The sequence below is a fragment of the Orcinus orca genome, chromosome 12 (genome assembly GCF_937001465.1).
Source record: "Orcinus orca chromosome 12, mOrcOrc1.1, whole genome shotgun sequence".
NCBI lineage: Eukaryota > Metazoa > Chordata > Mammalia > Artiodactyla > Delphinidae > Orcinus > Orcinus orca.
The window spans coordinates 152,039-174,476 of NC_064570.1; the positions used below are offsets into that span (position 1 = coordinate 152,039).

At 45.6% G+C, this 22,438-nt stretch overlaps 1 protein-coding gene across 11 annotated transcripts in view; it reads right to left on the bottom strand.

Moving 5' to 3' along the window:
- Positions 1 to 22,438, bottom strand: part of FAM120B (family with sequence similarity 120B) — an 89,334-nt gene that overhangs the window by 64,314 nt on the left and 2,582 nt on the right. For 8 of the 11 annotated variants that reach the window (XM_049695120.1, XM_049695118.1, XM_049695122.1 and 5 more), the window contains exons 2-3: positions 12,475 to 13,908; positions 7,279 to 7,459 (exon numbers count right to left, since the gene is read on the bottom strand). In XM_049695120.1, the coding sequence (XP_049551077.1) occupies positions 7,279 to 7,459; positions 12,475 to 13,887 (1,594 nt within the window). In that variant the 5' untranslated portion in view covers positions 13,888 to 13,908. Of the gene's footprint in view, positions 1 to 1,510; positions 1,637 to 7,278; positions 7,460 to 12,474; positions 13,909 to 22,438 lie in introns of those variants that run through there. The other 3 variants (XM_049695124.1, XM_049695123.1, XM_049695127.1) reach the window with 2 other exon arrangements.

The following is a 22,438-nucleotide window of genomic DNA, read 5'->3' on the forward strand; positions in this document are numbered from 1 at the left end:
ATGATGCCATTGAGCTGTCTAAATACCATATATTCAACTATATAGAATACATGTAAGAGTGACAGCGACCAACCACTCCCTAAAGAGGCACCCTGCAACATTCCAGATGAACTGGAGTATCCAACAGATCCATTACCCAAATCTTGCCCATAATTAGGAACTCTGAAGTATGAAGCCATCAATTCGGTGCTGTGCTTTGGCTCAGACCTCCAGCGTCCACAGCTGTGCACCTGCAGGAGCCCTAGCGCTGAGAGTCGATGACCGTGGAGTTAAAGGCAACTTTGATTCTGAACTCCAAACGAGTGGGCTCCTGCCTGCCAGTCAGACAGGGCTTAGAGACAGCTGCTTACCTAGTGGGATTTGAGAGACCTTCGCTCTCCCTCCCATGTCTGAAATTCAACCATTAGGGTAATCCTTTTCTAAGGAATGCCTTGCTAAATGCAAGTACTCCTGAAAAGGTAACTTTTTTTTTTTTTTTTTTTTGCGGTACGCGGGCCTCTCACTGCTGTGGCCTCTCCCATTGCGGAGCACAGGCTCCGGACGCGCAGGCTCAGCGGCCACGGCTCACGGGCCCAGCCGCTCCACGGCATGTGGGATCCTCCCGGACTGGGGCACAAACCCGCGTCCCCTGCATCAGCCGGCGGACTCTCAACCACTGCACCACCAGGGAAGCCCAAAGGTAACATTTTAAACACACACTCAACACACATAATATCGGTCACCTAACTCACCTGAGAAATCTGCCAGGTGTGGCAAAATGCCCCCTGAACAGTCCCTGCTCTCTCAGCCTAGTGGGGAGGAGGGCCACCGGACAACACCCATGTGAACAGGGTGCAAGTACGAACTGTAATAAGCTTAAGAATGAAAAGCACAAAGCTTCTTCAGAGGAAATCAATTTTGATGATGGCATAAGGGAGGAATCTGGGGGAGTTGGTTTTCAAGGGCATGAGGGACAAAGAGAACTGGTCAGAAGGATGGGTCATTTGTAAACATGTGGATGGACCTAGAGTCTGTCATACAGAGTGAGGTAAGTCAGAAAGAGAAAAATACCGTAGATTAACGCATGTATGTGGAATCTAGAAAAATGGTACAGATGAACGTATTTCCAGGGCAGGAATAGAGATGGAGACGTAGAGAATGGACATGTGCACACAGGGGTGGAAGGGGAGGGTGGGACGAATTGGGAGATTAGGACTGACATATATGCACTACCATGTGTAAAAGAGATAGCTAGTGGGAACCTGCTGTATAGCACAGGGAGCTCAGCTCAGTGTTCTGTGATGACCTAGATGGGTGGGATGGGGGGTGGGAGGGAGGTCCAAGAGGGAGGGGATACATGTATATGTATAGCTCATTCACTTCGTTGTACAGCAGAAACCAACACAACACTGTAAAGCAATTACACTCCAATAAAAAATAAAAAAAAAAGGATGGTCTGAGCCAGAAAAATAAATTTTGTATTTTTCAACATGGATTTGGTTTTTAAAGCAATGCAAGTGAATGAAATCACCTGTGGATAAAGGGGGCAAACCCAGCTTTGATGGCCTCCCACCAACAGAGCCACTGAGAACAGGAGCCAGGCCAGCAACCTGAGGCTTCCAGCAGGAATTCGACGGTCCAGGAGGAGCTTCAGGACGGAGAAGAGAAAGGCCCTGATGGAGAGAGGAAGGAGAGAGGGACACTTCTCCAAAAAAGCTGAGGTTGGAGTGGTGAAATGTTACCCAAATGCAGCAAAAACAAACCAGGAAGTAGAAGATGAAGAAACAGAACATCAGACCAGGAAGTGCAACATCTCTTAGCAGTTCCAATAAAGGAAAACGGACATATGGATGGGAGAAAAATGTATAAACATGCAGGATAAAACTCTCCAAGGGGAAAACAGTCACAAAAAAGGAACAAGAACCACACTAGCACTCAACGCCGTCAGCACCCGGAACACTAGAGGAGGGTGGGGTTGGCTGAGACAGGGCGGTCGTGCTGACGACTCTTCCCTCTCCAACAACTCTAGAAGCCACCGCCTTCTCGAGCGGACACTTTTTACCCTGAGGCACCGTGCAGACAGCAAGCTAGGGCGGAAGAGCCTGGCAGAACAAGCCACTCTCTGAGAGGACGAGGCTGTCGTGACAGCAGGGGCTGCAGGCAGAACCAGGAGCTGGTGCCGTGCAGAGACGGCTCCAGAAGTCTGCAGAGGAGCGCGCTCGAGGTCCTGGTGGGTCCAGGGCAAAGCTCAGTGAGGCCAGACAAGACAGCCATGGGGCACCCTGCTGCCCGACCCGGGGGCCCCTGCGGCCAGTGTGCAGAGACGCTGTCAAACACCGGCACTAGGGTGACAGCCCAGGAAGGCCCAGCCTCAGGAGCAGGGCCACTCTACCTCCTGAAATTCCCTATAAGGCAAGCCCTGAAAGGATTAGGTAAATGAACTGCCCGACAGGACAGAAATCAAGACCCTTCACAGATCCAAAATCTTCTAGAATACAATAAAAAATACTGGACATCAGAATAAGCAGAAATATGTGGACCCATTATAAGGAGGAAAAGTCAATAAACAGACACGGGCCCAGCAATGACAGGGATGACGGAATTAGTAGACAAGGACTTGAAAACAGCTACTGTGAACAAGTTTAAGGATTTAAAGGAAAACATGAAGACAGGGAAGAAAGAAATGGAAGATTGTTTTAAAAAACTGAAAAACACAATATCTGAAATGACAATTTCACCGGATGGGTTACCAGCAGATTAGACACTGCAGAGGAAAGACACTAGAAATGCGAAAATGACAACAAGAGTGACCCGAATTGAATCACAGAGAGAAGAGGCATAAAAACAAGCCTTGGTGCCTGAGGGACACTGTGAGGTGTGAACCAGGCACGTAACTGAAGGCCCAGAGTGATAGGTGAGAGAGATAGAAAAAGTTGAGCACCGTTTCATGAAATGTTGTTTTCTAAGTCAATAGGGAATAGAAATGGACCCAAAGAGCTCAAGAGTTGCAAGCAGAATAAACAGAGAGGAAACGACTCCAAAGCTCAGCCTGAACAGTGGCTGAAAACCAGCAATCAAGAAGAAACCCTAAGGACAGCCAGAGAAACACACACTTGCAATCCGTGGACACAACAGTCAGAAGGACAATCGTCAACTCATGAGAAACACAAGCCAGAGACAACAGAATGACACTCTGAAAGTGCCCAACAAAAACACCTAAAATTCTACATCCAGCAGAATTATATTTCTGAAATAAAGAGCAGCAGAGGGCTTCCCTGGTGGCGCCGTGGTTGAGAGTCCGCCTGCCGATGCAGGGGACACGGGTTCGTGCCCCGGTCCGGGAGGATCCCACATGCCACAGAGCGGCTGGGCCCGTGAGCCATGGCCGCTGAGCCTGCGCGTCCAGAGCCTGTGCTCCGCAACGGGAGAGGCCACAACAGTGAGAAGCCTGCGTACCAAAAAAAAAAAAAGAGCAGCAGAAATGGTGCACACAGAAGACCTCATCTCACCTATTAACTCCTTTAAAAGACAAATGACTGGGACTTCCCTGGTGGCACAGCGGATAAGAATCTGCCTGCCAATGCAGGGGACACAGGTTCAATCCCTGGTCTGGGAAGATCCCACATGCCGAGGAGCAACTAAGCCTGTGCGCCACGACTACTGAGCCTGAGCTCTAGAGCCTGCGAGCCACAACTACTGAGCTTGTAAGCCACAACTACTGAGCCCATGTGCCACAACTGCTGAAACCCGCAAGGCCTAGAGCCCGTGCTCCACAACAAAAGAAGCCACCGCGATGCAAGAAGAAGCCCGCACACTGCAACAAAGAGTAGCCCCAGCTCGCCACAACTACAGAAAGCCTGCATGCAGCAACAAAGACGAACACAGCCAAAAAAATAAATTATTCTTAAAAAAAAAAACAAAAAAACAACTGACTGTTCAAAGGAAGGGTTGGAAAACTTGGCTCATAGGCCAAATCTGGCTTGCTTGCTTTTATACAGTCTGAAAGCTAATAATGCTTTTCATATTGTTTTAAATGCCTGGAAAATTATCAAAAGAAGAATTTTCTGTGACACAGACCGATGACATAAAATTCAAATTTTGTGACATGGGAAAACTAGACAAAGCTTCACTGGCACAGCCACACCCTTCTGGATGTAGGTCCATGGCACTTGGCTCAGCAGGGCTCAGCAGTTGTTACAGACTGTGGGGCCCTCAAAGCCTAAAATATTTATTATCATCTGGTCCTTCACAAAAAAGTTTGCCAACCCATGGTTTAAAATAAAAATAAGAATTGTGTGTTATGGGATTTAAAACATATACATAATCTCAAAAGGTTACCTACTATGTTTCCACTTATGTGACATTCTCAAAATGACCAAAATGTTGAGTTGGAGGACAGACTAGTGGTCACCAGGGGACAGGGACAGAGGGCAGGGTACAAAGGGGCAGCATGAGAGAGTTCCCCTGTGGTGATGGACCATTCCTGTACCTTGACATGGGATAAAACTGCATAGAACTATACACATACCAAATGAATGGGTGGACAAAATGCTGAAAAGTGAATAATGTCTATGATCTAGTTAATAGTACTGTACCAATGTCAAATTCCTGGCTTTGATATTGTACTTTATTTTATAAGATGTCATCTTTGGGGAAGCTGGGTCAAGGGTACATGAAACCCTATGTGCTATTTTTTGCAACTCCCTTGAGTATATAATCATTTTAGAAGTTTTAAAAATATACAGAATAGCAGGGAGAATGCAAGTACACTGTTGTAAGGTTTTTACAATACACATTACGTGATATGATACGGAAGTCAAATTGTGACACGTTAAAGACATATATTATAAACCTTATAAAAACTGCTAAAAAAACAAGCAAACAAAAACAGGTAAATCTAATAATCCAAGTCCAATAATAAGCCAATACAAAACAAAATACTAAAACTTACTCAATTGATCCAAAAGAAGTCAGAAAAGGAGAAAATAAGGGAAAAAAGAACAGAGCAAAGAGCAAAATGAAGACTTAAACCCATGAAGACATTACATGTACTGTCAATAAGTACATTAAGTGTAAATGGCCTAAACAGTCCAATTAAAAGACAGAGATTGAAAGACTGTATATGCTGCTTAAAAGAGACATACTTTCAATATAAAGAAATAGTTTAAAAGTAAAAGGACAGAAAGAAGATACACCATAATCATAAGAAAAGTGGGGTGTGTATACTAGTATCAGACAAAGCCAGCTTCAACATACGGAATATGATCAGATTTTCTAAAAAAGGGAAATCTCATAATGTTAAAGGAGCCAATTCATTAAGAAACATACAATCCTCTATGTACATTCACTAATAACAGAACCTCAAAAACATCTGAAGTAAAAACTAACAGAATGAAGGGAATAAATAAAAACATCCACAACAGTATCTGGAGATTTCAACACTCTTTTCTTAAAAACTATGAACAAGCTGACAGAAAGTCGGTGGAAGACTCTCATAGCCCTCTTCGCAATACTGGCATTTTATAGAACACCACGCTCCACTGCAGAAAAGACATCTCTTTTAGGTGCGTGTGCAATAGTAAGCCAAGCCAAGCAAACAGCATAGAATACGCTTTATTATATTCATCATAAATAAACCTGCAACAGCAGCTTTTTATGTTACATCCTAACAATGCAGACTTCATGTAGAAAGCCAAAAAGTTGAGAAAGAAAAAAGGAGAGTGAAGGTCAGTTGTGAAGATAAGTTCAATCTGAGTAATTTTCCTGTTATTGTGGTTATCTAATAAAGTGATTTCTATGGCTGTCAATAAATTGCATTAACAAAGTAGGAAATTTAAGTTATGAAGTTTATATATTTTAACCTCATTTAACAAAATACTCTAAAAATAATTCTAGGCAAATATTATTCTATAACATGAAATTTTTTCATGATGAAGATATCTTTTCTTTAATCATTGGAGTCAATGTGCCATCATTCATGTTAAGAAAGAGTATATGGGCAGAGAACCACATAAGAAAAATAGAAAAATTATTTCAATAATATTTGGTTTCAAAGTTTACATAGGTTCTTCTGTTTCTGTCTTCAAATCAGCTTAAACATCTTTCTCATGTCCTCCTTAGGCCACATGAGTGTCTGAACTCTCACAGCACCTATGGGAGAAGGCAGCACATGATGGGTGGTGCTGGGAATCTAATAAAATCTGGGTACAAAGGACCTGCCACTCCCTCTGCCCCAAAAAAGAATAATCACAACACTTCAATCTGATGATTCTATCACCACCTTTAGATTATGTAAATGTTTCCTTTCTGGAATAATATTAATAGTAATGTTGGTAGGTTTGGAGATAATGGAGTTTAGGCAAATGGGCCACAGACATCCTTTCACCAGGACTTTTCTGCTTCAATCCTTGCCCTGACAGTAGTGTGCCAGACTCTGTTTCTCATCCCAGCACCATCCGATCAGACCATGATGTTCCAGCAGCCTGCCTCAGGTCAGCAAGGCCTTGCACGGAGGTAACTGCATGCATTAAGCATCACTAGTCTGTGCTACAGAGCGCTCTCCGACACTCCCAATTTCCCCAGACTGTTCCTAACAGAGGGTTACAGGGTCTGATTAATTTTATTCCTGGTGTTAAAGGTCCTCTCAATTTTACTGGCCTAGCCAGGGACAGTCCTCTCCTTATCCTCTTGTTCCTACTGTGAAATTGAAATACAGATGGAAAAACATAAACTTAATTACAAAAACTCCAAAGGAAAATTTTGTTTATATTTTAAAATATGATGATTATATACAATCATTTTACGAAACTCACATTTTGAGGGAGAGTAACTAGACGCTGTCTTCTAATAATAAACACACCCTACACTCCTACAGGAGGAAAGGGTTTTCACATTTTTTAAAAAGGACGAATCCTTTTAAGGCATAAAAATACAACATTTTAGAGACTTCCCTGGTGGTCCAGTGGCTAAGACTCTGTACTTCCAATGCAGGGGGCGTGGGTTCGATCGCTGGTTGGGGAAATAAGATCCCATATGCTGTGCGGCGGAAAAAAAAAAAACCTCGACATTTTACAGAAACAATGCACTTCTCTTTTAATGAATACTGGTCAAATGCTTGCTAATTAGATATAGACGTCCCAAGGCACTTACCCTTTATTCTGCACAGATGCGAGTGGCATTCTACATTACAGATTTCACAGAGAAATAAACCCCAAGTCCTGAAAGAATGCACTCTACTTTGTCTGGCCAGTTCTCAGAATTCAGGTTCACGAGCACAGTCACTGCGAGACCATGACTCACCTTCGCCATCCCCCAGCAAGAGGGAGTACACCCGCTGCCGCACTGGGCGGTAGACGAAGGCCTGGCTGGGCAGAGCTTGGTCCATCGCATCCTCCAGACTGTTGCTGCATTCGACCTCCCCGCTGCTCATGACGTTGTACACCAGGTAGCTCTCTGCCTGGACGTGATGTGCTCTGGCGACCTGCCGGAAATTTAAATGCAACTGGTTTCTCGCTGAAAACAAAACAGTGACCTTTAATAGGAAATCCAACGTCTCTGAGGGCTCAGAAATAGAGTAACTGTCACTCGAACTCATGACGTCAAGCTGGCCTCTGTGCCTCCTTTCCTTTGGGCTTCTGGCTCAAAGCTTTCTATTACTCCTCTTGCTCCTCCTCCAATTTCCAATCACCTACCAGACTTGTCGTACTTCCTCCTGCCGTCATTCATCATCCTGTCCACCTGACGGAGAGATGCTACCCAGGGCTCCAGCCGCCCCCACCAGTCTCTCCTCTCTCCAAGCCACCCTTCATCCCAGCGATACTCTGCCTTCCTGGAAACAGAGGCCCAGTCAATGCCTCCTCAAAGCATCTGGCTGGCTACCACAGATTCTTCAGCCTGAGACTCAAGGGAGGCCCCGCGGAGGCCTCCATCTCCTTTCCCACGTACACCATTGCCCTTCGTGGACTCTCTGGGGCCCAACCTCCAAAGTTCTGCAAGAACCCTCCCTGTGCTCCGGAAAACTGACCTCTTTCAGCCCTTCCCAACCAGCCACTTCCCAGTCTCTGCTCCTTTAAGGGTCCCCTACAGCGTCATCTCTCCATAACCCTGTCATCCTCTTTGAGCAGGAACTCACCTACCCCTGGCCTGATGGGCTCAAACTCACGTTTACCCTACACTGGTTACCTGGCCTTACCTCTCCTATTAAACCATAAACTCCCTGGGATTAGAAACTGCATCATGTTCATTCAACTGTTCAGGGATTTTTTATTGAGCAGAAACTATGCACTGGGCACTCATTTCTTTCTACTTCGAATGCAGCACAGTGGCAGCACATGGTAGGTGACGAGATGGATGATTTAAATGGATACCACTTTCTCATTCAATGAGTAGTTAAGATCAGACGGCCTATAATATCCTCCATACAGGTTTCATGTTCCTGCAAAAACATTCTTATTACTGCAGGAATAAATTCATCTAGATTACTCTTCAGAATTTAAATCCAGCCTACCACTAATGGCCCTTAAAATGTGTCGCCAATAACCTGGAACATCAAAACCTCTGTGTGTCAGTGTCCCGTTGTTACTCATACACGTGAAGCAGCTCAGTCACGCCCATTCATTATTGTAGACTTGAGTCCTAATCCCTTTAACTCCTCACTTCCTTCATATGTAAAACAGGTTTAACAAAGGTGCTGACCTCACAGAACTATCGTGAGGATTAAATGTGTTAATATACGAGGCTGGCACATAGTGCATGGCCAGTAGGTGGTAAGTACTGGTCTCAGGCTGGACATACTCGAGTGTCTATCTCATGGCTAAAATTTCTTTAAATCAGGATGGCAGACAAGCTAGCAACTTTAAGGTCAGCAAGGATTCCAAAAGAGTTATTACTTGATGCTCTAACCAATCAAAGATCATTAGAAGTAACCTATTTCTCTATAACACCCCCTTTGATACAGAATCTATCAGAAACAATATGGTTAGATATTTCATGATCCTTTTAAGGCAGAATACCTTCTAATTTATTCTCCTATTCCCTCTTCCATTTCTTACTCTTTTTTTATTTCAGAAGAGTTAGTATTTTGACAAATTTATGTATATAGCTATAATAAATTATATTCACTCTACTAAGAAATCTTCAATTTCGGCAACTCTACAGAATTTGAGATGTAACATTCTTTTCTGGGTATACACAGGGTTTTCAGAGAAGTTCTCTACAAGCATAATATTAATTCATTAATTAGCTCATCACCTCAGTATCTTTTTATCTCTGCCCTTAACTGTAGATATTATATAGCATTCCACACTTGGAAAAACTTTAACATATGCACCTAACCTGAATATTCTAAAGCAAGAATTCAGTTTATCCAACAGTGTGTAACTCTGGAGGAAACAGCAGTGGTTGTGGGTATGTACTCAGGTAATTGCTGCATTCAGCAACTTTGCACCTAAGGATTTCCAGGGTGACTATGTGTGGTCAAAATGCACACGTTTGAATTTTGGTTACCTATTGACAGGGCTGGAAGACTCCATTGCAAAAAAATTTTTAAGAAAAAATTAAGGGAAACTTAAGAAACTTCAAAATTGTTTTCAAAGGTATCACTAAGCTCAGTAAATGCGAGTGTCACGGGAACAGCACACTATCTGCCCTTACCCTCCCCCCGCAACCAGCAGACAGGCCTACCAGATTCTGCCGGCCTCTTCCCATCCCAGGCTCTTTCTGCCAAACTTCCTGAAAGAGCAACCCCATCCCCAGCTCCTGCCTTTTTTGCCTCCAAATTGCTCCCCAAATCCCTGTAATCTGAACTCCCCCAGGCCCCTGGGAGACCGCAGCTCTCTGAGGCCACCCAACCCTCCTATGTGCCAATAGCCATTCTCTGCAGTATACCCAATGTTTCAAAAAACAAAGATCTGATCTCACCACACCTCTGCTTGATAGCCAATGCCTCCTTAAAGAGTGTAAGAACTAAGTCCTGAACTCTTTCAGCACACACGTGCTACCCTTGGCAGTCAGACCCAACCTGTCCGCACTCCCCTTGCAGGAGACTGGGTGAGACGGCCAGGACGCCCATGAGCACAGCGGAAGCCCAGGTGGGTATGGGGTGGGTGTGGCGGATGAGCCAGGGGGCGTGACGAGGAGCCCAGACGGGACAGGTGCAAGGTGTACACAGACGGGAGACCAGAGCGGAAGTCGGGGACTGGCAGGGGCCAGAGCAAAGGAGAGTGAGCAGAGAGGGCCTGGAATGGCACTGTGGATGTGGCAGGTGATCGCTCAGTCAGAGTCCTGGGCTGGCTGAGACGCAGACACCGCCGCCTCTCGAATGAAGACTCAGAGCAGGGGGATTCCCTTACACACTCCTCCACTCTCCTGCTTCTACACTACCGACCACGACTGTGTCACCTCTCTAAGCGCCAATGAACTTCTAGACCAGCAGGGAAGGCAGCGGTGATCTTGGAAAGCGTCAAAGGCTTGGGTTCAACGCCAGGGTCTGCCAAGCGCTAGTCGTGTGACTACTGCAGACCATGTCACTTTCACACCTATGTCCTCACCCACGCGTCTAGCGACAGAGCTGTGCGATGACCGAAGGAGACTCAGTGAGGAACGCCTTCTGGGAACCATGAACAACTACAAAGAGATGTGTCATTGGAGAGCCACCTGCGCGACCAAACTGAACACATGCAAGTCGAGCCCAGGTTTAGTTCTCTGTTCTTCCTCCATGCTCTTCTTCTTCCTCATCAGACGACTCCTCATTCTCTGCTGAGGCCCACCTGTCCCCGTGCTGTCATGTTCTACTCATGTCCCACTGCCTGGCAGCACCTCCACGTGGAGGTCCACTTCTAACCTTCCTCCAACGTCCACCCCACATTCTTTTTCCTCTAAAAAGCAGTTAAGAGTGCTTCCCAGTAGAATAAATTTCTTAACTTCCTAATACTTTTTCACCTGCAACTCTCTTAAAACATGTATCACCTTCTACCTCTTAGCTCCTCTGCTACAATATATGTAACAGAGAAAGAGGGGAAAGACCTTTCGGACAGGAGAACCCCTGCAGTTGTACAGGAGGGAGGGAAGAAGTCACCAGAGAAAACCTAAAGATACAAGAGACAGAGAACATCCCCTCTGAGACTGAACTAGCAGCCCCTACCAGACAGACAGCAGGACAGGACAAGGGGCTTGGCAATGACAAGAACAAACAAGGTCCTGCCCTCACAGAACCGCCCCATCTAGCAGGAAAGACAGGAACCAAACACGACATTCCAGGGGCATGCGCTGCAAACGTCAGGCACACACACACAGGGTGGGCAGCCAGGGGGCTTCTCTGCGTGTGTGCTGGAAAAGCCGAGCAGGCATCGACTAGCAGAAGGGGGCAGGAGAGCCGTCCCGGAGGGCGAAGAGCACATGCGAGGCTGCAAGCAGCCGAGGGGCAGACAAAGGTGGAGCTGCAGGCAGTGCCTGGGTGATGGCTGCTAGCCTTGTTCCCGTTACTGTTTCCCTCCTAAGAGCTACGGAATGCAAATAAGGGTTTTATTTCTGTGTGCAGCATGACAAGTGGACTGGAAGGGGCAGAAGTCTGTTTAGGAAGAGCGCTCAGAGATGACTGCAGTCATTCACACAAGCGATATTTTGGCCTAGGGTGGTAGGATCCACCGAGCAGATCAAAGTACCAAGACTTGGGAGAGACTGGTTACGAAAATTGGGAGAGATGGTTCCCAGGTTTTTAACTTGTGCAAGATGGTGACAGTCAATGCCAGAACAATGAAAGGTTGTGGTCATGTTTGGTTCTGCACTTGCTGAGATGCCTCAGGGCATTCATGTGGACATGCACCTTCTCTGTAACCCAAGGAGAACGAGAGGATTCAATGAGCTAAAATACACGCGCTGCACGTAGACAGATCCTCCATGCAGCAAGCAGTTAATAAACAGTGGCTCTCCTTCAAAAACCATCAAGGCTCTATATTACCTTCAGGACTACGTCCAAATTCCCAGCATGGCATGTACCAAAATCCACAATCTGGTCGCAGTCTATCTTTTGCAACTGTTTTCTCCTTACTTAGCCCTTCAAACCGCATGCCTCTGCTACCTGTCCCAGAACTGTGCCTGAGGGGAGAGTCTACAGGCCACCCCTCCAGCGCTCCCGCAGACCCCATCTTCACCTGTTCACAACAAATCTCAGCCCCATGAAGGCCTGGCTTCAGTTATCCCTCCTCTGGGAGCTTCTCTCTGTACTTAACCCACAGTGATTACTCTCTTTCAAATTTCGAGCACTCTCTCTGTAACAGTGATGTAACAACGTGAGACAGAGTTTATAATGTGGGTTTTCACATGTATTGTATCTTACTTCCTAGCTAAACTCCAAGGGTTCTGTCCTGTGCCTGCCACCCCCACCCCCCGCCCCAGTGTCTTAACCACTGCAGGCAGTCAATAAATACTCACTGTCAAATCTATCAATGGGTACACTTTCCATCATGACGTTAGATCTGGGTGGACACATCTACATACCTTCAAGATCTCAGGATCCGAAACCATAGTTATTTGTGGCTTGACTTCAGGCCCCATATTTACAAGATCTTCTTGTTTAATTTCAGGGTTTGTACACAGGGGTGCTTCTAGGTTAAATTCAGGGTCCGTATCTACAGGTAATTTCCGCTTGGATTCAGGATGTGTGCATAAGAGAACTTCTTGCCTGGATTCAGGGTGTGTACATAAGGGAAATTCTTGCTTGGGTTCAGGGTCTGTACACATGGGAACTTCTTGTTTGGATTCAGGGTCTGTGTACACGGGAACCTCTTGTTTGGATTCAGGGTGTGTATACAAAAGGACTTCTTGCTTGGATTCAGGGTCTGTACACATGGGAACTTCCTGCTTGGATTCAGGGTCTGTACACACGGGAACTTCTTGCTTGGATTTAGGATCTGAACTCATGGACAGTACCTGCTTGTCCAAAGTTACTACGCCTTTAGGTTTTTGGAAAAACCATGGAGACTTCTGTCCTGGCAAAAGATATGATGCCACTCCTTTATAAAAAAGAGCTTTGTTTGGCCCCAAAGGTAACATCTCTTCCAGCTTCTTCTCACCTTGATGCAACCGAAGAACTTTAGATATGTGGTCCGCTACAGCTAAGATAATGTTACCTTTTTTGTCAAAGTTCTCTTTCACAGAGGTATAAGAAGACAAGCACTTGTAACGAAAGCTTTCGAACATGCCTTCTGGGATGATGTCGTTGCCAAGCAGGCAGGCCAGAAGAGGAAGGTCAGACAGGCTGAGACCCAGGCTCTGACAGAGCTTCTCTCGGCACAGCATGATGGTGTCCAGACTGTCCAGGGAGAGCTCACTGATGGAAAAGTAGGGACAGGTGTCATAAATTAAATAGTCAGTGTCTTCTCCAAGAATCCCAAGACAGTTGTTCTGGAGGCCATAGGAAGCCACCTCATAGTCGGCCTCCTGTAACGAACACAGAGTTTCCTGACCCAGGGCCTTCAAAGCAAACTGAGTAAATATGGCCAGCCCTGAGGGGATGAAGAACATGTTTCTGCCAGGCTGCTCCCTGTGGGACTTGATATAATGGAAGATCTTGGCTATCTCCCTGTTGTTCTTGAGTCTTCGTTTCACCCACTCGTCTCTCTTGGACTGCTCCACCATGCCATCAAAGAAGAATACCAACTTGATGCCAACAGCTGTAAAAGTTTTCACAAATTCTCGCAAAGAAGAAAAGTATTCCCGCCACTGGCCACCACAGATCCAAGAGTCCGGCGTGTACCAGTATCTGAGGCAACACATGGCATCGACCACAATGGTAGGAGTCCCTCCAGGATGTCTGCTTCGGTGGTGCTCTGCCAGCTCTTTGAAATTTACTACCATACATATATGTGGGCAGCTACTTCTCACAAATCCCTGTAAGCCTCTCACACCCATAACTGACCTCCTGGAAAGGATCTGGAAAGGAAAAGAAATGAGTACTTATGGCGTTATCACCAGACATATGGCGCCTTTCAGAGCAAACACAGACAAAATTTAACATTCACTCTCTGTCTCCAGCACGACACAGAGCACGTCACGCTGGTCAGGAGCCTGAAGAGGCTTCCCCGGACACACCCGTGGGGCTGCGCCTGCGAGTAAGGTGCTGAGTCGGACTTCCACCAGGACAGCACAGGGCAGCACTCTTTTAAGATTGTCACTAAGACTATTACTCAAGAGATTTCTCAACAAAGTTCGAAAACAGGTTAACAATTTCAAAGAAGTAATACTGCCCATCTAGGAGCTCAAACAGAAGTTAATTTTGAAAACATAAAATGTAAAATTGATACGTGCAACACTGATGTTTCTCAAAGTAATTCTGCTGAGTGAAAGCTGGACCAAGGAGCGCACACTGCACGGTCCCACTTATGTAAAAGCCCAGCCCACTGAGAGCTGAGCTGCCCGCAGTGGCAAGAGCCCTGTGGTCGTCTGCAGTGGGGCAGGAGACAGGGTGATGGACACATTCACCACCTTGGCTGTGGGGATGGTGTCACGGGTGAACGCACGCTCAACCTCTCGAATCATACGCTTTACATATGTGCAGTTTCCTGTGCATCAAGTGCATCTCAATAAAGGTGTTAAAAAGGAAACTACATGAATATTCACTAGGCCAAATGCAGCAACATTTGAGGTGGTGACTGACTGACTTTGGATGGAAAACTGCCCATTCTAAAATGTAAAAACACACAAAATAGTTCAAAGGATCAGAATTCACAATCTGGAAAAAATCTAAGCAGAGTCCTTTACGTAATAAGTATGATGTCCTTACGCATAACAAAAGATGTAATATAGCCAGTAACATACATCAGTGGTCAGACATCTTTTATCTTAATGGCCTATTCTTTTCATCAGGGCTTCCGGTCCTCTGATAAAACAAAACAAAAATATCCTTACTATGCAAACAGCAGCACAAGAGCAAATGGTGCCTCTCCCAGGCTGGGGACTGAGGGCAGCAGCCCCAAGCTGCCCACGCACGGCAGTAACAGCTCCTGTCTGTGCCCACTTCCTGCCAGACAGCGCTGGGCACTCAAAGCACACGTCTCCACTCTTCAAAACAACCCTGGCGGGTAAAAATCTGTAAGCCCTATTTCAGTAAATAAATTACTAGGCTGGGAAAAGGCCCCCTCGTGGATTATCTTTTAAGAATTTGCTGCCTGTTAATGGACCCTTGCCCCTAAGAGAATTTGGAGTTATCTGTTTAATAGCCATTAATAATAAAGAATATCTAAAAACTGAGTGGACACAAATAGCACACATTTAAGTTGAAATTGAGTGAGGCCTTGCTCATTAAGTTGTTACACATAATGGATCCATATACCCCAAACCACTGGAGACCTATTACTAGCAGTGGGTTCATCTTGGAAGGTGTGTTTCTGAAGCAGGAGATGGACTTCATAACATGATTATCTCAGCCATAATGCAGTTCTCCAGTCGGGCCCTCCGGGCCTGATGTGGAAAGGAGATATGTTTCAGAACACAATGTCAGACTGTACAAGATACCGAAATGGATTTAAAAAAAAAAAAGGCAAGGTCTGTGGACGACGAGTGGATCCAAGGTAGATCTTACCCAGCGGGAGGCGGACTCTTTCTATACTGCGAGAGGAGACCTGCTTCTTTCCCCGAGCTCTCGTGCGGGTGCTGAGGACCCTCCCACCAAGCCCACGTGGAGATGGAGCCAGGAGGGCAAAGCACCGGCACCGCCTTCACTCCCACCCCTCACAGACGTGGGCCCATTTGTGCAGCAGCTCTGCCACATTTGCGTTGGCTGCCTTCCCTCACCGATAAAAAGACATTTTTGTTTCAAGCATTTTTCTACTAAAACTGCAAGTGACAACACTGAGTTTCTTGAAACACTCTCCTCTTTATTTTGCAAGAAGTCGGGCTCAGCCTCTGCTTTGATTTTATTCAAATGTTTTTCCTCCTTGCTTACCCCAGTAGTGAAAAGCTCACTATTTTTTAAACATGTACTGGTTTTTCCTGTCTTTCACACTGCCAATTTCTCACAGTTTGAATCACAAATTACCTCAGGAATGTTATGTTACAATGTGCTCTTCTATGGCATTCACAAAGACAATTTTGGATAGGCAAAGGTTTGGGGACTTGGGCATTAGAGGATGCCTTCCGGCACTGTGGCTCTTCAAAGCATTAATGCAGTGTTAGCCCACCATCAATGCAGTCAGTGTGGTGTGAAAGGAGATGCTTAAAAAGAGAAATCTGGATATTACCTTTTTAAACAACTTTCTTCTGTTTTTTTACGCCTTTTATTGCTAACAACATATACTCTAAAGGTAGTTTTTAAGATGACTGCAAATACATATAATATGATTATACAATATATATATTGTAAAATTATACGTATATATACACACATGTATATAAAATTTCATTTATTCTACCTGCAAATCATACAGGAAATTGTCATTATCTAGATAACTGTTGCCTGGAAAACAAAAGTTATGTCTCACTAGGTAGGAGTCCCACTGCCCAAAATACAGTCTGGGAGTCACGTGCATTAACGTGGGCCTCAGGGCAGAAGATGTCACCCTGTCAGATGCCTAACACCCAGCACAGTATCAGGCACATGAGGGCCTGGCAAGCACTTGTGAACGAATAAATAGATAAAGGCATCAAAGGGCAAGTGTATAAAGAGAAATCAGGAATCAACAAGTTTATAGACTCCAACTGTGGGCAAAGAGTACAGAGTAGAGTCTGCCCTTGAGTAGCTGACAAACTGGTCTGGGAAACAAAGCATCAGTGCAGGAGATTTTAGGAAAGAGCAGCAGGTGCACAAGTACAGCTAGAGTGTGTGACACGGGAGGAGGCCTCGCTCCTAGCAATGGCTCTGTTCTCCTTACATCCAGACCAATCCCAATGTACTGGGTTACCAGTAAATGAGGCCTGCAGAGAAGAGGAAGGAGAAGCCCAGAAGCTCCTTTATTCACAGTCTTTCAACTGACAAACACTTGGAGAAATGAAGAGAGAGGCAGCAAAACACGTATGCACCCTATCTGCCACTGAGAGAACGGGGTCAAAAGCTACACATGGAGAGTCACTCTGGACACAGCAACAGTGGACCCATGGACAGCCCAGGGCACACACCCTGCCCCCCATGGAGCAGTGTTTGTAGGCAACCAGTACCAGCAGTTGTGGCCACCTTGAGCCACATCCAGCATCCCAAAGGTGTCAAGGCATAATGTTCAAAGGTGAAAAGACATAACCCATGCAAATATAAATTAATGAAAGAAACCGTAAGACAGGAAGCCAGTTCCGAGTGCATCTGAAGAGCTGGCCGACCAAAGTGAGCTTTTTAAAGTTGGAGAGGAATTGGGTTAATGTCCTCCAGAAATAGAACCATAACCTTTGGATAGATCTTTATCAGACAGAAATAATGTCTCTACAAGACAAAAATCTACAAGTTAACGTGTAACATCACAGTGTTTGAGCTCTCATGAAGAGTAAACAGCAAAGTAAAACAGAGAGGGGCCTTCTGTTAGAAAACTGAATATTGGAAGAATCTCTTGGACAATGTCCCAGGATTCAGTGAAGAACATACAGTCCTCTTTTTCCATGCTCCGTGTCTGACTCTTGGACCATTGTTCTCCCAGTGGTAACCTGCTGCCCGGGGCCTGGGCCCTCTCATGAGGCCCCTCACACCTTTAAGTGGAGGATCTGAAGTCTGCTCTCTCCTCTCCTCCCCATTAGCCTCAGCTAAAAAGAGGAATTTACAGGGACCCTTTCAACACAGCAGGGTAAGAACAGGGACTGAAAATTCAGGGATGAACATGTGTCCCAGGCCAGCACACGAGACACGGCAACTGCCCAGCGCTCACTGGAATTCACAGCCAGGGCTGCGGTTCACCGCAGGTGGTCCGGGCGGCTGCACCAGGCTGCTCTCCCTGCTGTCAGAGGCCTCCACACGGGACAAGCGGAACTACTGGCCGACACGCTCTCCCTGACCAAACTCAGGCTCCTGGGCCCTCTTCTCGACAGGCCTCCACCTTGAGCTGCAAGTTCATCCTTACCAAGTTTAGCCAGATTCCTGCTGAGTCAGCTTGAGTAACCCCACCCTTGACACGTGACCCGCCTCAAGATCTGATCTAACTGCTCCCCCACCCTCCAGTCGCAGCGACCCTCCCTCTGCTGCAGGCTCTCAATCCCCCGGTGTCTGTGCTGTGTTCGAACTTGAGCCCACCTCTCTCACCACTCAAGTCTTGAAGAGAGTACTTCTCACTGTCTTAACAAGTGTCAGAGGGATATTTTAACACTAACTTCAACCTCAATAAAGTTTATTCAAAGTGGAAATGGAAAGCCTACAGCCGTCATGACTCCAGACTCAGGGTGCCCTCCCTGGAGGGCCTTCCGGACCACAGTCTGGCCATGACCACTGACGCCAACATTCAGAAAACCGTGCGTGGCAGATGCACCGAGTTGGGAGCTCGACCCCTCTTGGCTGCGTCCTAGGGAAAAAGACAGAACGCTGGGCAGCACAGCACTGCTGACAGAAGGGAAGGCTCTACAACAAAACTGAGCTGAGTTGAAATTCTAACCTCCACTTACTAGCAGTGAATCTTGGAGCAAGTTACTTCATTCTTCTTATATGCAAAATGAGGTTTATAAGACTCAATTGCTGTGATGCAATTTTATTTATATTATAAATTTGGTCATCATTTTTCATTAGTTGCTACAGTTCAGTGAAATAAGCCCAGCACAAGTCAAAATTATTAAATTATCTCAAAATTTAAAACAAAGCCATATAAATTTTAGTCAGGCTTTACTGTATTTATGATTTTTACAACCTATATTACTTTTTAATATCAGGAACGTACTTATTTATAAAAATTTTTTTCTGATTAAAAAAGTAGCCATGTTCTTTGCAGAAAATTCAGGGCAGCACAAAAAGAAAAAAACTACTCATAATCTCACCTTCCAAGGGTGACTACAACAAACATCTGAGTACATATTTCTAGTTTTTTTAGTTATTCATTGTTACTAAAAATTGGGATCATGCTTTTCTATAATCTACTTCTGTGTCTTAGTTTATTATGAATATGTTCCCAAGTCATAATGTTAACCTCCTGCAGTGTCACTTTTAATGGCTGCACCATGTAGACATAATAGGAGTTATCTAACCCTACTGCTGAACATTCATTTCCAATGCCGTATGCCATAAATAAGAATGTCAGTCACATCCGTGAATACACATCTCTGAACACACCATCTCTGATCATTTCCTTGGGATTAATCTTAGGTGTGAAACTGCTGAGTCAACGCAAAAGCACATATTGGTCATTTGTGCCTAACTGTAGTTGTAACTCATTCACACTTACTTCTCCTCAATGACACCAGGTAACTTTATTTAGACATAAGTCAGGTTTACTCATTCAGCAGCTACCTGTGTCATCGCTACAGCAGCCGTGGAGCCATGACTAAGACAGACAGGGTCCCTGCCTTCTGGCAGCTTATGCTCCAGCAGGAAAGCCTCCAACAAGCAATGATCACTTGGGCATTACTGTAGGGCAGAGAAAAGCAGAGGGCGTGCAGAATATTCAGCAGGAAGACCCAACCCAGACCTGGGATCCACGACGGCCATCCTGAGGAAGGGCATTCCAAGCGGCCCTGACATGAGGCAGAAGAGCCGGCAGGCACAGCCAGAGGGAGAGGGGAGAGTAGGCGGATGGGGGGGCGTAAGCAAGAGGAATAAGGGATGAATCTTTTTTAAGTCCATAAGGTGTCTTTTTAATTATTAAATCAGTGTTTCTAAGGTGCTTAAAATATCTGTTCTATTAGGTAGTTTAACCTGTACTTTATTTACTGTATTATAAATGTGTTCTTCAACGTGGAAAATGGGGGAAAAAAACAAAAACAAAACCCCTCAGTCTGGCCAGAACCTCTGTAGTAAGGGAAGAAGAGTCTAGAGAGACGAAGAGGCGCAGCGACCAGAGTTTGCACAGCCACACACACGTGCACACTTCATCCTAAGGGAAAGCAGGTGCTGCTCAGGGCTCTTAAGCAAGCGCATTTTAGAAGCACTGCCCTGCCTGTGCTGTGGAGGAGGGAGAGAGGCAGGCCCGACTGGGGAAAACCAGCTACCCCCCCGCAAAGCCCAGCACCCTCCCTCATGTGGATGTGGAAGAACCCCAACGCTGCAGGGAGGCAGAGCCCTGTTTCCTGCTGCAAAAGACAAAGGAGGGTACAGAGAGGCTCTTCTGCTCCCCCACCCTCCCCGATATACCAGAGATCTAGCAGCTGTAGGCACAGCAACCAGCAAGACGAAGTCCCTAAGACATGCACCTTGAAAGAAGGAGCAAAGGCTCAGGGTCCGTCAGGAAAGAAGCCTGCGGGTGTGCAAACACATGTCAAAACGCACCAAGCCGTACACTTTAAATATGTGCAGCTTATTCTACGAGCCCCACGGCAGACACCCCTCTCGTCCCACTGGCACGCTATCAAGTTTTGCTCAGACTCCACTGTGGGGCACGCCTGCCAGCGACGAAGGCAGGAACGAACGGCTGCTGGGCGGCAGCCAGCAGTGTGAGCTGCTCAGTCACCTGCCTGAGGTCACAGACGGCAACGGCAAAGCCGGGATTTGAATCCACCTGCCTCCGAAACCGGTTCCTCTCACTAGGGGAGCCCCCACCCCAACACTGCACTTGCTGCCGGCACGCGCGGAACACCAACTCGCGTGGCAGAGTCAGCCTGCGGGGCACGCGCTTAGCCCAGAGCGCTCCTTTCTGAAGGTCCTCCCAGTCCCAGGGGCCCAACAGAAAGGCTGGACTGAAGGAGCAACCCAGAAGGCTGGACCTTGGGCCTTTCCGCACCCGACTGCAGCGCTACAAAACCCCTTCAAGTCAATGAACATAGAAAAGGAAAATGTCTGCCACCTACAAAAACTTATGCCTCATGTATCCAGAATTCAGGATAAGACTCCAACATAAATTTTAAAATTCACAAGTAAAACTGAAACAATTTATTCATAAACAACTTCTCAGGCTCTGATTTATCATCTATAAATTCTTCTTCTACATAGTTCTAACAATTAGCTCCTACGTCCACAGTGAAGAAAAGTATGGAAAGAGCATTTGAGGTAGGCACGTACACACTGACAAGGGTCAGAACCTCTAACAGCTGACCTGGGGAAAGCAAAGGGATGAAAACACTGAAAGAGGCCGAAAGACACAAAAACTCCAAACAAATAACAGGGAAAACAGTTGTATGTGCCTCAACGAGCCCTAACACAGTTTGCATCACAAATTTTATGTTTAAAATGTTTACTTGAGATCATATCACAGGGATTAGGGAAAGTTCATATCACATTTAGCACACTCTATTAAGAAAGTAGGGAATGGCTCCAGTGGTTAGGACTCCGCGCTTCCACTGCATGGGGCCTGGGGTAAGATCCCGCAAGCTATTGTGGTGTGGCCAAAAAATAAAAAAAATATATTTTTTTTCATTTAAAAGTAATTTTTTTTTTTAATTTAAAAAATGTTTTTAGGGCTTCCCTGGTGGCGCAGTGGTTGAGAGTCCGCCTGCCGATGCAGGGGATACGGGTTCGTGCCCCGGTCCGGGAGGATCCCACATGCCGCGGAGCGGCTGGGCCCCTGAGCCATGGCTGCTGAGCCTGCGCGTCCGGAGCCTGTGCTCCGCAACGGGAGAGGCCACGGCAGTGAGAGGCCCGCGTACCGCAAAAAAAAAAAAAAAAAAAAAAAGTTTTTAAAATTAAAAAAAAAAGATTTAAAAAGAAAGCAGGGAAATACTCTATTTTAGAAAGATTTCCACCCGAAATGTGAAATTTTGATGCTTAATGGGCAAAAATCCAAAACCCAACTACCCAGCAAACTCTGCTCAAAGTGTTACTGTCCCCTTGTCCTGGTTGCAGACCGCTTTATTATAAATGACTTACAGCAACTTACACGAATCTGTACTGACTTAATTCTTCGGGCTCAAGGACTGATGGGGAAAGCATCCATCTCTGCTGTGTACTTTCTACAGCCTAGCATGCACACGGGCGTGCAGCTGGACAGGTATGTGGAAGTATAAACTCGGTGCGTGCTATAGTAAGCACTCGACAACAAGAGCTGACTTAAATGGACTCCTCCTTCTCTGAACCACACTTGTTTATAAGGAAACGGGTGCTTAGGACCTGGCTTTTTTAGCTGGCAATGGTCCTGATTTACTGGCTGACTGAAGACAAATCACTGACTCTCTTTGTACATCACTGATTTCCTTATTTGTAAAAATAAGATAATGATTTACCTCTCAATTTGGCAAATTTTAAACTACTACTATAAAATCCTTTAGAAATATCTTATTATATTTATATAAATAATTTAAACCTTAAATAACATGTTTTAACTCTGAAGACTTTTCCAACAGAACACCTTATAAAGAAACAGAAATTTCCTTCTAAAAGCAAATGAAAATGTAAAAGTTATTCACACTTATTATAAAG